Source organism: Artemia franciscana, chromosome 21 (genome assembly GCF_032884065.1).
Source record: "Artemia franciscana chromosome 21, ASM3288406v1, whole genome shotgun sequence".
In the NCBI taxonomy this organism is placed as follows: domain Eukaryota; kingdom Metazoa; phylum Arthropoda; class Branchiopoda; order Anostraca; family Artemiidae; genus Artemia; species Artemia franciscana.
The window spans coordinates 31,887,773-31,904,330 of NC_088883.1; the positions used below are offsets into that span (position 1 = coordinate 31,887,773).

General features: G+C 33.5%; 1 protein-coding gene across 2 annotated transcripts; it reads left to right on the top strand.

Moving 5' to 3' along the window:
* Window positions 1–11,275: 11,275 nt before the first annotated feature.
* Window positions 11,276–16,127, top strand: LOC136040899 (prisilkin-39-like). Of its 2 annotated transcripts, none has more exons than XM_065725315.1 (2): window positions 11,276–11,387; window positions 15,423–16,127. In XM_065725315.1, exons 1-2 carry the CDS (start codon window positions 11,379–11,381, stop codon window positions 16,014–16,016), a joined length of 603 nt encoding a protein of 200 aa, XP_065581387.1. In that variant the 5' UTR covers window positions 11,276–11,378; the 3' UTR covers window positions 16,017–16,127. The 2 variants fall into 2 exon arrangements, with proteins under 2 accessions (XP_065581387.1, XP_065581385.1); XM_065725313.1 differs by having other exon boundaries at window positions 11,387–11,461.
* Window positions 16,128–16,558: the final 431 nt, after the last annotated feature.

Sequence of the window (16,558 nt, forward strand, 5' to 3'; positions counted from 1 at the left end):
GATTTAAAGGAAATGGGAACTTCCTGGGAGGGTGTAAAGAGGGAGGCTTTAAATAGATTAGGTTGGAGGAGGAGCGTGCGTAGCTGTGTTGGCCTCAGGCGGCTTGGTGCTGCAGTGAGTTATTAATAGTAGTAGTAGTAGTAGTAGTAGTAGTTGATTGCAAATCATCCAACGCTTCCAGTTTTTATCCTTAGATTTCTCCAGGTAACCATTTAGAGCTGGGCCGACTCTTGCGGAGCTTACAGAGTTACACCTTTGACCCCAGTTCCAAACCAAATAGCCAACGATTCTAGTTGTCAAACCCCTGACATTATGATTTAAAATTTGGAGTGCTAACCAGGACGGTTGATGATCGATCTAACGAATTATATACTTTCTATTGGCTCAAATTGTCCTTAATCAGCTTTAGCGGATTAGTCTTTGTTACAATTTGCCAAAAATGATGGTCAATGTTGGTATAACCGAAACAACTTTTTTGGGTCATGAAACTATTGTTAATAGATGCATTTTGGCTTTTTGAACATATTTTCTCTCTTGCAAAGCTACCGCAAACTCATCGTTATGGAGTTATTCCGGCCCAGCCTAACCCTAACAAAAAATTGTCTCTAAAAGTCACAGAGCAATTTTCGGCCTTAAAACGCTAGCGATATCAAATTTCCGATCAATGAAAACGGAAATGATTGCGATTCTATATGTATAAATACAAGAATATTTGGGCCGGAATAACTCCATAACGGTGAGTTTGCGGTAGTTTTGCAAGAGAGAAAAGATGTTCAAAAAGTCAAAATGCATCAATTAACAATAGTTTCATGACCCCAAAAAATTATTCCGGTAATACAAACATTTACAAAAATAATATATATTGTGTGGACCGTTTTATGAAAACTTTTGTGAGGCAAGAAAAACAGTTTATCTCCACCAATAGCAAAGTGGTCGGGGAAATAAGGGTGGGGGTTGTGTAAAAACAAGGAGGGGGACTAGATATTGCAGTCGAGACTAAGCTAGAAGGGTTTGAACTAGGATTCACTATCCCAGGCAGTAAGTGGGGATTTAGGAGGTGGGAGGAGCTACATTGCTTTCTATGCCTCGCTTATAGGGACTCAATTGAATCGGGTGAGAAAACCCTAATCTCAGCAGAATTTGATGGCAACAGGAATTGAGAAGAGCGTTTAAATTTGGAATTCTATCTTTCTCTCTGTCTCTTTCTTTGTGTCTATTAATTTTGCCCAACCTGAACGGAAGGAATTTTTGGCGATTATAATTTTTATCAATCAACCAAAATCTTTTAGTGTCAGAAAAGACACACCTTAAGCTTCAAGCCGATGTTGTCAAGTTTTTTTTTCTTTTGTTAATACCGTCTAATGTTATCATACAATTTTACGGTTTGTCTGCAAGATCGACTTTAATTACAGCTTGTACTGTTTTCTGTTAACAATGACTATTTCTTACTTGATCAGTCAACTATGATTTTTTTTTTTTTTTTTTTTTTTTTTTTTTTTTTTTTTTTTTTTTAAGATTTTAGTATTGAATAATACGATTATTTTCCTTTTTTCTCAGTTTAAAAAAACAGGATGTGATCAATAAACAGGTTGATTTAAAGCAATCATGCTTGGAACTATGACAAACCGCGGTTGTTTTTTTCAACAAAACTCATATTTATATTTTTCTCAAATTAAAAGAGAAAATGTCATTGATAAAAGTGTGAAAGGTGAACAGCCTTTAATTTCAAAGTACAATGATTTTATTTATCTTTTTTACGATATTTTATGAACGTGTTGCTATTGCGCATTACTAAAATTAGAATTTTTTTTCACAGAATCTATCACCAAAATACTTTTCTCATGTATAAGTGCACTTTTCTGAAGTCTTCAAAATAGACACAAGAGAAAATTCAATTTTCTCTTATGTCTTCAAACACAAGAGAAAATTTACATAAAAGGGGAACAATAAAATTGTTTTTAAATTGAAAAAGTAAAAACAAATAATGTCAATGAGTATTACTACTACTACTAAAAACTTACAGCTGCACCAGGCCACCCGAGGACAATTGAGGTGTGGACGGTCCTCCTCCATCCTAGCTTATTCAAAGCCTCCCTCTCCGCACTCTCCCAATAAGCTCTCATTTTCCTTAAATCTTTCTTTGCGACATCCTCCCAACTGAAAACGACCCGCTTTTCGTTTAGCAATACACAGTTGGCTAAAAACAACGATCTTTGGCAATCTGTCTTCCTTAATGCCCCGAACATACCCTCGCCATTTAAACCATTCTCTCATTATAGCCCTTGGAAAGGGGATTGAACTAAACTTTTCGTGTAGGCAACTGTTTTAAATATGATCAGTCAATTGGGTGTCGAAAACAATGTTAATAATTAAAGTAAAAATACCCATTTTGTACTTTTCTGTTCTGCCCTAATTAGAAGTAAAAGGATTTATTTTAAACTCAAAAAGTGGAGAACTGTAAATACTGCTAAATAAATTAAAATTCATAAGTACTAATAATGGTGAAATAAAATTAATTAGACTAGATGTTTTTGAAAAAATAATAAATTCTATGTTAATAGAATAATTATAATAATAATAACATAATAAATAATAACAGTAATAATAAAATATATAATAATAATAATAATAATAATAATAATAATAATAATAATAACAATAATAATAATAATAATAATAATAATAATAATAATAATAATAATAATAATAATAATAATAATAATAATAATAATATATAATAAATAATAATAATAATAATAATAATAATAATAACAAAACATATATAATAATGATAATAATAATAATAATAATAAAAATAATAATAATAATAATTCTAATTTGCAGAGAGTTTCAAGCTCATTCATAGGACTTCCAAATTTTTTGACATTTTTTCTGATCAAACAGTTCGTGGTAACGAACTGTAGTAAGGAGCGATCCGGCTCAATAGTAACCAAAACTCTAAAAAATTGAATTTTAATATCAAAAGCTACATCAAAAGAATCGCATTTTAATGCTGATTTTAAATATATAAGTTTCATCAAGTTTAGTCTTAGCCATCAAAAGTTACGAGCCTGAGAAAATTTGCCTTATTTAGGAAAATAGGGGGAAGCACCCCCTAAAAGTCGTACGATCTTAACGAAAATGACACCATCAGATTCAGCATATCAGAGAACCCTTCTGTAGAAGTTTCAAGCTCCTATCTACAAAAATGTGGAATTTTGCATTTTTTGCCAGAAGACAAATCACGGGTGCGTGTTTATTTGTTTGTTTTTGTTTTTTTTTCCCAGGGGTCATCGTATCGACCAAGTGGTCCTAGAATGTCGCAAGAGGGCTCATTCTAACGGAAATGAAAAGTTCTAGTGCCCTTTTTAAGTGACCAAAAAAATTGGAGGGCATCTAGGCCCCCTCCCACGCTCACTTTTTTCCCAAAGTCAACGGATCAAAATTTTGAGATAGCCATTTTGTTTAGCATAGTCGAAAATCATAATAACTATGTTTTTGGGGATGACTTACTCCCCCACAGTCCCTGGGGGAGGGGTTGGAAGTTACAAACTTCATCCAGTGTTTACATATAATAATGGTTATTGGGAAGTGTACAGACGTTTTCAGGGGGATTTTTTTGGTTTTGGGGGTAGGGTTGAGAGAGGAGGATATGTGGGAGGATCTTTCCTTGGAGAAATATGCCATGGAGGAAAAAATTCAATGAAAAGGTCGCAGGACGAATCTGGTCACGTTAGAAAAAAACGTCAAATTAAGAGCTTAATATACAGTGCTGGGTGTTCGGAGCCTCTCTATTATGGAGTATAATTTGAAAATAACACAACTATACGAGCGATAAAACATATATACCACAGCCATAACTCAACTAACGAAATAACTGCTAAGAGATAACACAACTATAAAGCGAAAACAGGTGAAAACTAATGGGAAAATAAACGAACTAAGAGGTGGAAGGGGCACAGAGAAAAAATATAATCCTTTTTCAATTTTGAGCCTAACTTCCGCAAAGGAGTAATAATGTCAGAAGCCCCGAAATACCGAATTATTTTCTTTTCAAACAGTTCGTGGTAAGGAACTGTAGTAAGGGGCGATCCGGCTCAATAGTAAACGAAACTCTAAAAAACGGAATTTTGATGCTAAAAGATACATCAAAAGAATCGTATTTTTACGCTGATTCTAAATATATAAGTTTCAATTAATTTAGTCTTTGTCATCAAAAGTTACGAGCCTGAGAAAATTTGCCCTATTTTGGAAAAAAGGGGAAAACATACCCTAAAAGTCATAGAATCTTAACGAAAATCACACTATCGCATTCGGTATATCAGAGAACTCTATTGCAAAAATTTCAAGCTCCTATCTAAAAAATGTGGAATTTTGTATTTTTTGCCAGAAGACAAATCACGGGTGCGTGTTTATTTGTTTGTTTGTTTTTTTTTGTTTTTTTTTTCCCAGGGTCATCTTATCGACCAAGTGGTCCTAGAATGTCGCGAGAGGGCTCATTCTAACGGAAATGAAAAGTGCTAGCGCCCTTTTTAAGTGACCAAAAAATTGGAGGGCAAATAGGCCCCCTCCCATGCTCATTTTTTTCCAAAAGTCAACAGATTAAAATTTTAAGATAGCCATTTTGTTCAGCATAGTCGAAAACCATAATAACTATGTCTTTGGGAATGACTTACTCCCCCACAATCCCTGAGGGAGGGGCTGCAAGTTACAAACTTTGACCAGTGTTTACATATTGTAATGGTTATTGGGAAGTGTACAGACGTTTTCATGGGGATTTTTTGGTTTGGGGGTGGGGTTGATTGGAGAGTGCTTTGTGGGAGGATCTTTCCTTTGAGGAATATGTCATGGGGGAAGAAAAATTCAATGACAAGGGCGGAGGATTTTCTAGCATTACTATAAAAAAAACAATGAAAAAAAAATGTGAAAACGTTTTTTCAAATGAAAGTAAGGAATAGCATTGAAATTTAAAACGAACAGAGATTAATACGCATATGAGGGGTTCTAAAAATACTTTAGCATGAAGAGCGAGGTATTTAGGAGGAGATAAATACCTCGCTCTTTATGCTAAAATATTTTTAGTGATTTCAACTATTTATTCTACGGCCTTTTTGATTCAGGGGTCATTCTTAAAGAATTGGGACAAAACTTACGATTTAGTATAAAGAGCGAGGCATTAACGAGGGTACAAACCCCCTCGTACACATAATAAAAATATAAGAACATAAAAGTTTTAATGTCGCTCCTTACTTTCAGTTAAAAAAACTAGTTTTTTTTATTTAATTCTTATTTACAGACATGGTGTTTATCGATTATGTAATGTTGTAGTGGTCAAGTCACGCTCTGTAGGATGCTAATAGTACTTTTTGTATGTAGTTTGTATTAAGTACCGTTTTTTAATCATGATTTGGTCTGGCTACGTAATAATAAGTTCAATGAAATTGTGTATGATTTTTTTTTAGGTGGAAATTGTAGGTAGTGGTTTGGATAGATTACCAGCTATTTGAGAAAGGGAGAATTTTTTAACGATGATACCAAAAAGGGTACTTTACTGAATCAAGGAGGGTTGGGGAATCAATTAAGGGGAATAAATAACTTTAAATTTATATTCGAATGAGCCTTCTCTCGATCCTATAGGACCATTGAATTGACATGAACACAATTGAGGAAAACAAAACACAAACAAAAAACAAATAAACATCCTGAATTTTTCTTCTGGCAAATAATTCAAAATTTTACATTTTTATAGATATGAGCATGAAAACTCTACAATAGCTTCTCTGACATGCTCAATTTAATAGTGTGGTTTTTGTAGGATATCTTAACTTTCTTGGGGGTGGCTCCACCTTTTCAGTAAAAGGGCAAATTTTTCAGGCTCGTAGTTTTGATAGGTGACATCAAACTCAATTATTTGTTATATATTGCATCAGCATAAAAATTCAATTCTTTTGATATGTTAATTGCTGCTTAAATTCTCTATTTAGTTTTGTGGTTACTTTTTTTCTCATGCTTCGTTACCAAAAACTGTTTGAAGCAGAGTATAATCTTAAAGGGGATATATATGTATATATATATATATATATATATATATATATATATATATATATATATATATATATATATATATATATATTTATATATATATATATATATATATATAATAAATATATATATATATATAATATATATATATATATATATATATATATATATATATATATATATATATATATATATATACATATATACATATATATATATATATATATATATATATATATATATATATATATATATATATATATATATATATATATATATATATATATATATTATGGCTGTGTTTTGCAAAGGTTTACTAACTATAACTCTTTGAGGGATGTTAAACAAAACGAAATACACAATTGGCCTCCAGTTTGTAAAAACAGCTGGGATGTTTCTCTAGTTTCTACGTCTTTGGCTGAAGAAAAAAAATGTCCCACTCTAGTTTGTTATCGAAACAACGGCAAGTGTGTAATATCTCAGGAATATTGAAGGTGATTAATTTGAAAGTTTCGGAGGATGTTGAGGGAGATATTGAACTTAATCAATATACATCAAAGCGTATCCCGGTTTTCAATAGGACGAATAGTGCAATATATTAGGGTCGACTAATGGTTCTTAGTTGAGACTTTCAGGGGACTTTGAGACTTTCAGGGACAGTTCAGACTTCTAAGCTATTTCAAAATATACGCAGTAAACCCATCTTGTTGCAATGGTATGTACAATGATCGAAATGTCTCAGGAACAATTAAGGGCATTAAGTTAAAACTGCCAGTGAATATTGAGGCAGATCTTGCATGTGCATCCCGGTTGTGAAGAGCGCGTATCTACAATATCTCAGGAACAGTTAAGGGAGCATTGACACGAATATTGAAATAAATAAATAAATAAAAAACATTTAGAACTAATAAGTAAGAGTTCAATCTTTTATCGACCAAAGACGTGAAAATTGGAAAAATATTCATTTTGTTAACGAATAACAAACTTTGGCAATATTAACGAACACAAATTAATTAAAAACAATTTCCAGAAAAGAATTATTTACTGAAAAGTGAAGCATCAAGATAACTGACGCTTGTATAGACGAATTAATATCTCTTAAAATGAATAAAAATTAAATTTAACATTGAGTTTAAACTTGAACGAACAAAAATTATTGCAAGCAGGAGTTTGGCTACTGACCCCTCCCCCTCCTCTAACTGTTAAAGTGCAAAAGCTTATTGCGCCAATTACTCTTTAATGAAAGCCAATCATACTACACATTTTTTATGTTTGTAATGAAAAAAAAAAAAATCAATGGATTTTTGAGTTGCTGATTTTTTAAGGATTAACGTTGTAGAAATAGAAGAAGCAGAAGAGCTTTCACTTACAACCACACTAGTATTTGTAGTAGTAGTAGTAGTAGTAGTAGTATTAGTAGTAGCAGCAGTAGTAGTAGTAGTTATAGCATTCGTAATTAGTTGTGGTCACAATTGGAAGTAGACCCAATCACAGCTGCAAGTAGTCACAAGCAGTCATAGTCACAGTCGTAAAACAAAAGACACTTGACAAATCAAAGATGTAAAAAACGGTGTAAGTATATTGATCCCAGAAAGGGCTTTGGGTACTTAATCGAAATTTCCAGAAAATACTAAACTAAACCGGAAAGAAATTATATGCATCCATAATTTCAAAAGGGCCCACCCTCTGTATCACAAAAATTTTTAGGGTATTAAGTTGAAATTATCAGATAATTATAAACTTATAGAGACTATGTGTATCCTACTTGCCAAATGACGTTGCTACATTGTCTCAGTAATGGCTAAGACTAATAGGATACTGATTCCAAATAAAAAGGTGAGTTTTCAAATTTTGTGGAATATGAAACATAAGCAGTGATTTGTGTTTGTCTTATTCGATATTTTTTCTATATTTTCATGTTAATAAAAAGAAATACAGAGGAAAAATGTTTTCAAAGAAAAATAAAGAGGCATATTAAAGCTCACGACGAGTAGAAATAAAGTCCAACAATAATTTAGTCTTGAAACGACCAATAGTAGCTGTCAAAGAACGGCTGAACCTAAAAGTGAACAGAAATTGAAATAAAAAACCACTTAAAGTGTAAAAGTAATAGATACTGATGTAGATGTATATATAAATCCTTAATCTAGCAACAATTTAAATGATTATTCGAGTCGAACTTAAAACAGGCATAAATGACTAAAAGTAGCTACTGTCTTCTGTCACCTGTCTTTGTCTTTTACTTTCACTCTCTGACAAGACAGTGTCAAATGCCTGTTACTGACAAGCGTCTTTCACTTGTCTCTTGCTGTCACTGTCTTTGGCTACTGTCACTCCCTCCCAAAACCGTAAGCCTTCTAAGCCGTTTTGCAACATTTACCTTCTATTGAAAAGAGAAGATTATGTATTTTGAAAACTGTGCTTTCAATTTATCCAAATATCGACGGAACAAAAACAAGTGATCAAGTGATCATATGATCAAGATTACTGGAAAGAATTATCAGAGGTAAACTAAATGTCTAACATGCAATAATATTAACTCCTGGACATCTGAGCATTTAAAGATTCTATATATTATTTAACAGTAATTATATTATTATTTAATATTATAAAATATAAAAAGATGCTTTGAGAGCATGAATATAAATAATGTCCTCTGATTTAGTTCCCCATTAGTTCAACAATTTCTGAGATAGTAGTAGTCGTGACCGTGAAAGTTTGAAGTAAATACCCGTAGTGGCTCTTAAGATATTACAAATACGTCCCTTTGATAACCTGGATATTCAAAGTAGGGGTCGGTACATTTATATTTTGGCTTAAACAGAAACGATTAAAAACGGAAGAGAAATATAAGAAAGAAAAAGTCCTTTTCTCTATTTCCCCACAAACGAAAAACCTACTAGATAGTCTTAGAACCAGTAGGAGAGGCATGCTTAAACAGCCCAAGAGCTGAACTAGCACCACCTGCACAATTCTTACCATAAATGATGAGTTATAATTCATTGTCAATGATGGCTCAAGATCTCACTTGTAATCATGTGGTGTGCCATGTCAGTTTGCCAACATTGTTCCAGTACGAATACAGCTCAAGTACAGTGATTTAAAAAAATCCGATTTTCTTATTTCTACGAAAACAAAATTTATACCCCAATCCTTTAAATAACAAGAACTAAGAGCTCATACGACACTTGTGAAAAGGTCGGAAGGACCAAGAGCTGATATGGTATGAGCTACAACAAAATTCTAAGAATCAATAGATTGATTTAAAAGGAAAATCAGAGGCTTAATGTCTTCGGGATTTAAAATAAGAGCTCTGAAACACGAGGTCCTTCTAAATATCAAAATTCATTAAGATCTGATCACCCACTCGTAAGTTAAAAACACTTCATTTTTTCTAATTTTTCCTCTCCCTTCAGCCCCCCCCTGATGGTCCAATCGGGGGAAACGACTTTGTCAAGTCAGTTTGTGCTCGTCCCTGATACACCTACCAATTTTCATCGTCCTAGCGCATTCAGTAGAACCGACCTCTCCAAAGCACTGGACTTCCCCCCTAACTCCCCAAAAGAGAGTGGATCCAGTCTGGTAACGTCAATCACGGATCTACTATATTTGCTTTTTCTACCCACCATGTTTCAACGCGTTTTCCAAGATTTCCAGTTTCCTCCTCCAACTCTTCCCAATGTCATCGGATCTAGTTGGGTTTTAAAATAAGAGCTCTGAGACATGATTTCCTTCTAAATATCAAATTTCATTAAGATTCGGTCGCCTGTTCTTAAGTTAAAAATGCAATCAATTTTTATAATTTTTCCAAATTAACACGTCCCCCCCCGCAACTCCCCCAAAGAGATTGGATTCATTCCGGCTATGTTAATCACGTATCTAGTACTTATGCTTATTCTTCCCACCAAGTTTCATCCTGATCTCTCCACTCTAAGCGTTTTTCAAAATTTTAAGTTTCCCCCTCCAACTCCCCTCAATGTCACCGAATCCAGTTGGGATTTAAAAAAAGCGCTCTGAGACACGATATCCTCCTAAATATCAAATTTAATCATGATCCGATCACCTGTTCATAAGTTCAAAATACCTCATTGTTTCTAATTTTTTCGAATTAACCGTCCCAGCCACTCCCCCCCCAGATGGTCGAATCAGAGAAAGGACTATTTCCAATTTAATCTGGTCTGGTCTCTGATATGCCTGTCAAATTTCATTGTCCTAGCTTACCTGGAAGTGCCTAAACTAGCAAAACCGGGACTTACAGACAGACAGACAGACCGACAAACGGAGAGACAGACTGACAGAACTTGCGATCGCTATATGTCAGTTGGTAAATACCAAGTGCCATAAAAACGAAAAGAAAAAGGATTAGAAAACGGAATAAAAGCGGAAAAAGGTGAAAAAATAGTGCAAAACAGACAAAAAAACTCCAAACTCTAAAAAGTTTATATAGGAAGTTGTGAAACATCCTTTGTGGACGATAATAATCTTAATAATTATCTTAATAATTAATAATGATTAATAAATTATCGAAAATTAATTCTTGGCAGGTTAATTTTTCTAGATGACTTAGGCTGGTAGGCCTAAGCTGTTTTGCTTTTCTAACCCCCCCCCCCCCCCTACCTGCATTTTAAAGTGCCTGAAAATTCACCAAAGTAGCAAGAAATATTATTAAAACGAGTTACTGCTCCTATTTAAGCCCCTACATCTCTATTTATAAGTTTAGATTAGTTAGAATATCAATTATCTTATTAAAACCAGATTGAAGAGAAAATTTAGTTAATATTAGGTAGTAAAATGTTGTCTATACTATGGTTAAGATATGAAATTTTGATTTTTGGTGATGAAGGTAATTGAGGGGTTAAAATTTTCCGCTTTGCAAGCATAATCCCTGATGCTTGAGGTTAGAACTCTGCCAATAAATGCTAAATGAATGTCCCAAATGTTACGTTAAAGCTGGGTACCTCACTATTGTCAAAAGTGCATTAAGAAAAGATGAAAATATAAAGTAGTAGTTGAAAGTGAGATATAAGTCTATGGTTCACCCCTTTCCCCTATACTATTTCTGAGACAGTGATGATACCAAATTGAGATTAAAATTTTAGGCTAACGAGTAATATAAGTTCTTTCTAAGTCACTGACAGTGATTTCCTACATGTATCGTTTTCTATTAATTGAATGGTTGTTCTTTGTTTAAAACCACACCCAAAGGTTTTTTCATCTTCCTGGACTTAGTGACGTAATTCCAGAATGTTTCAATTATATATAAAGCTGAATTTTTACTGACTTCTTCAGTTGGATTTTCATATCTGCGGCATTCAAATACATACGAAGAGTCCACAATGAAATATGTAAGAATTGGACTATGATTGTTTTCTATTGCCTTTATGAAACCAACCGTTTATCTCTCAGGGTAGTCTTAAAGGTAAAATTGGCAAGATTTGGGTAGAAAAATAATAATCTGATCTATTAAATGTAGAAGTTTCGATGCCTATTTAATTTTGAACCTAAAAAGTAGATGTTTATTTTTTATCTAAACTTACTCTTAATGTTTACGTTATATTCTAAATTTAAATTGACATTAGTTTGTATTATTTGGTATTGTAAGAAAAAGCCTAATATTCGGCGAATTTATTTTCTTTTCTCGTTTTTTTGTAAATTACTCTAAATTTTTCAGTTTATATCCTAAACTTGAATTGCAATTATTTTTTTTTGTATAGTAAAAAAAAAGTCGAATGGTAAGAGGAATTTTTTTTCTTTTCTTTTGGCCAAACTGTCATTCTATGAATTTTTCAATGAACCTCCCTGTATCCCTGTTTCCCTGTTCAATTGGCTCACTTTTGAATTTACGTAGTATTTACATACCTTGAACAGTGCAATCAAATAAACATGCCTTGCTGGGCGAAAAAAAAAAAAATTTATAGGTATATGTCCAGCGCAACTATAAAGTTGCTATTTTATTAATGAGCCCATTGATGTAAAATTTTTATTTCTATTTTCAAAATTGTAAAGACAAAATTAATTGCTCGCTTACGCTACTGTTTATTTCTAACTTGCCAAACTTAAAATGTAAATAAAATATATTGTTGTAATTTCAAAACAAATAGCCAGTTTCAAAGAGTTAATACTAAAATCTAATTTTCAGACAACAAACCCTGTTAACTGCAAGTTTTGAATATCTTGAAGTTTTGTTTCAAAGAACATACTATTGCTACTACTACTAGTAACAAATCACTGAATTTACTCCGTATATGAAATGGGTTGTCCCCTCCGCAGTCTCTCGCTCTTTAAGCTAAAGCTTTTAATTGTTTTAAAAAGTAGAATTGTGGCAAAGAGTCAAACTTTAGCGTAAAAAGCGAGGGACTGCGGAGGGGACAACCCATTTCATATACGGAGTAATTTCTGTTCGTTTTAAGTTTTAATGTCGCTCCTTACTTTCAGTTAAAAAAACTAGTTTTTTTTATTTAATTTCTGAACGTTCTTGAATTAATGCATGTTTGATTTTGGCTCTCCGCATATAAATTATTGAAATGAAATTAGTATATTAATTTTTTTTTTGGCTAAATGGCTTTCTCTTAGTTTTGATCAGACGATTTTGACAAATAAGGGGTGGGGAAGGAGGCCTAGCTGCCCTCTAATTTTTCGGTTACTTAAAAAGGCTACTAGAACTTTTAATTTTCAACGAACGTTTTTATTAGTAAAAAATATACGTAACTTAAGAATTAACTTACGTAACAAATTTTTATATTCTTATATTTTTATTATGTGTACGAGGGGGTTTGTACCCTCGTTAATACCTCGCTCTTTACACTAAGTCGTAAGTTTTGTCCCAATTCTTTAAGAATGACCCCTGAATCAAAAAGACCGTAGAATAAATAGTTGAAATTACTAAAAATATTTTAGCATAAAGAGCGAGGTATTTATCTCCTCCTAAATACCTCGCTCTTTATGCTAAAGTATTTTTAGAACCCCTCATATGCGTAATAATCTCTGTTCGTTTTAAATTTCAATGCTATTCCTTACTTTCATTTGAAAAAAGTTTTCACGTTTATTTTTTCATTGTTTTTTTTTATAGTAATGCTAGAAAATCCTGCGCCCTTTTCATTGAATTTTTCTTCCCCCATGACATATTCTTCAAAGGAAAGATCCTTCCACAAAGCCCTCTCCCATCAACCCCACCCCCCAAACCAAAAAATCCCCATGAAAACGTCTGTACACTTCCCAATAACCATTACCATATGTAAACACTGGTCAAAGTTTGTAACTTGCAGCCCATCCCCCAGGGATTGTGGGGGAGTAAGTCATTCCCAAAGACATAGTTATTATGGTTTTCGACTATGCGGAACAAAATGGATATCTTAAAATTTTAATATGTTGACTTTTGGAAAAAAATTGGCGTGGGAGGGGGCCTATTTACCCTCCAATTTTTTTATCACTTAAAAAGGGCACTAGAACTTTTCATTTCCGTAAGAATGAGCCCTCTTGCGACACTCTAAGACCACCTGGTCGATACGATGACCCCTGGGGAAAAGAAAAAAAAATATGAAATTCCACATTTTTTTTACATAGGAGCTTGAAATTTTTGCTATAGAGTTCTCTGATATGCCGAATGCGATAGTGTGATTTTCGATAAGATTTTATAACTTTTAGGGGATGTTTCCCCCTTTTTTCCAAAATATGGCAAATTTTCTCAGGCTCGTAACTTTTGATGACAAAGACTAAATTAATTGAAACTTATATATTTAGAATCAGCGTAAAAATTCGATTCTTTTGATGTATCTTTTAGCATCAAAATTCCGTTTTTTAGAGTTCCGTTTACTATTGAGCTGGGTCGCCCCTTACTACAGTTCTTTACCACGAACTGTTTGAAAAGAAAATAATTCGGTATTTCGGGATTTCTGACATTATTACTCCTTTGCGGAAGTTAGGCTCAAAATTGAAAAAGGATTATATTTTTTTTCTGGGCCCCTTCCACCTCTTAGTTCGTTTATTTTCCCGTTAGTTTTCACCTGTTTTCGCTTTATAGTTGTGTTATCTCTTGGCAGTTCTTTCGCTAGTTGAGTTATGGTTGTGGTATATAAGTTTTATCGCTCGTATAGTTGTGTTATTTTCAAATTATACTCCATAATAGAGAGGCTCCGAAAACCCAGCATTGTATATTAAGCTCTGAATTTGACGTTTTTTTCTAATGTGACCAGATTCGTCCTGCGCCCTTTTCATTGAATTTTTTCCCCCATGGCATATTTCTCCAAGGAAAAATCCTCCGACATAGCCCCCTCCCTCAACTCTACCCCCAAAACCAAAAAAATCCCCCTGAAAACGTCTGTACACTTCCCAATAACCATTATTATATGTAAACACTGGTTGAAGTTTGTAACTTGCAGCCCCTCCCCCAGCGACTGTGGGGGAGTAAATCATCCCCAAATACATAGTTATTATGATTTTCGACTATGTTGAACAAAATGGCTATCTCAAAATTTTGATCCGTTGACTTTGGGAAAAAAATGAGCGTGGGAGGGGGCCTAGATGCCCTCCAATTTTTTCGGTCATTTAAAAAGGGCACTAGAACTTTTCATTTCCGTTAGAATGAGCCCTCTTGCGACATTCTAGGACCACTTGGTTGATACAATGACCCCTGGGGAAAAAAAAAACAAAAAAAAAACAAACAAATAAACACGCACCCGTGATTTGTCTTCTGGCAAAAAATGCAAAATTCCACATTTTTGTAGATAGGAGTTTGAAACTTCTACAGTAGGGTTCTCTGATACGCTGAATTTGATGGTGTCATTTTCGTTAAGATCCTACGAATTTTAGGGGGTGTTTCCCCCTATTTTCCTAAATAAGGCAAATTTTCTCAGGCTCGTAACTTTTGATGGCTAAGACTAAACTTGATGAAACCTATATATTTAATATCAGCATTAAAATGCGATTCTTTTGATGTAGCTATTGATATCAAAATTCAATTTTTAGAGTTTTGGTTACTATTGAGCGGGATCGCTCCTTACTACAGTTCGTTACCACGAACTGTTTGATAAATCAAACTTTAAGACATTCTATTTGCTGGCACAATAATCTAACAAGCATAATTTCAAAAAAATTATATTCTTCACAAACGTAGCTACCGTTTTTCTCCAGAGTTGCCCTTTGCTTTTTTCTATTCGAAAATAGTTCCTCCTTAAATTAATCTTTGTTTTAAGGAGGGACATGATGTATGATGCATTGATCATACATCATGCATGATGTAGTAAGAAAACTTAATAACATAATAAATTATAGTTGGAATCTAAAAGCATATTCAGTGAAAGATCATCCGTATTTAACTTATACCGGTATGGTTTAGTCATATTAAAGAATTCAGCCTGAATGATTTGCTTCCTTCTTTTTAGATTCTTCTTTTTACTATCGCTGTTGCTACCATACTGGCTGAAGCGGCTGCAGAGGCTGAAGAAGCGCTACAAGTTGCGGAAACAAAACACTATAAACACTACCCATCGTATGGATATCGTAGCTATGGTCACCCATCCTACAGTTCATACAGCTATGGTCACCCATCTTACAGCTCCTACAGTTATGGCCATCCCTCCTATAGCTCATACAGTTATGGCCACCCATCTTACAGCTCATATGGCAGTGGTTACAGATGGAAAAGAGATATTTCTGAGCTAGAAGCACCAGTTGAAGAATTTCTAGAAGGTGCTGAAACAAAGCACTATAAACACTACCCATCATATGGATATCGTAGCTATGGTCACCCATCTTACAGCTCTTATAGTTATGGCCACCCATCTTACAGCTCCTATGGCAGTGGTTACAGATGGAAAAGGGACCTTTCTGAAGCAGAACCCACAGTAGAAGAAGTATTAGAGGGCGCAGAAACAAAACATTATAAGCATTACCCCTCATACCAATACCGTAGTCACTACCCTTCTTATAGCTATGGCCACCCATCATATGGATCTAGTTATAGAAGATATCATTAGTAAAACAGAAAAAATGGCTTATTTATAATCTTGTATTTTATAACGGCTTATTATTTAACTATGATTTTTTATATAAATGTCTTTCTTTATTAAACCCTAGGTCTTCAAAAATTATTCTAGAAAAGAAATACAAATTTGACCTCGTAAAATGAGTTTAAATCAATTCCCAGGAGGGGTGTAGGTACATAATTTTTAATAGGGTGGGGGGGGGTAAGAGGGATGCTATTGAAGTAGATGCTATTCAAGGGGTAGTATAAAAAAGTAACTATTTAAGAATCATCATAATTAACCTCATAATAATCATAATAAATTAACCTCATAATTGAACCAAGCTATATTCTAATAGCCCCGGGTATCACGCTATTCATTTGCTTGTTATTTTGAATGGATTTTGACTATGTAAGATTTAGTTTGTTGCACTAAAACTTTTAATATACGTGATTTTTTGATAATATTACTTTTAATTTCTGATTAAATTGATTTATTTGTGGATTTGCGGATATACATTAACAAATAGCATTGATATCGGTGGGGCCACATAA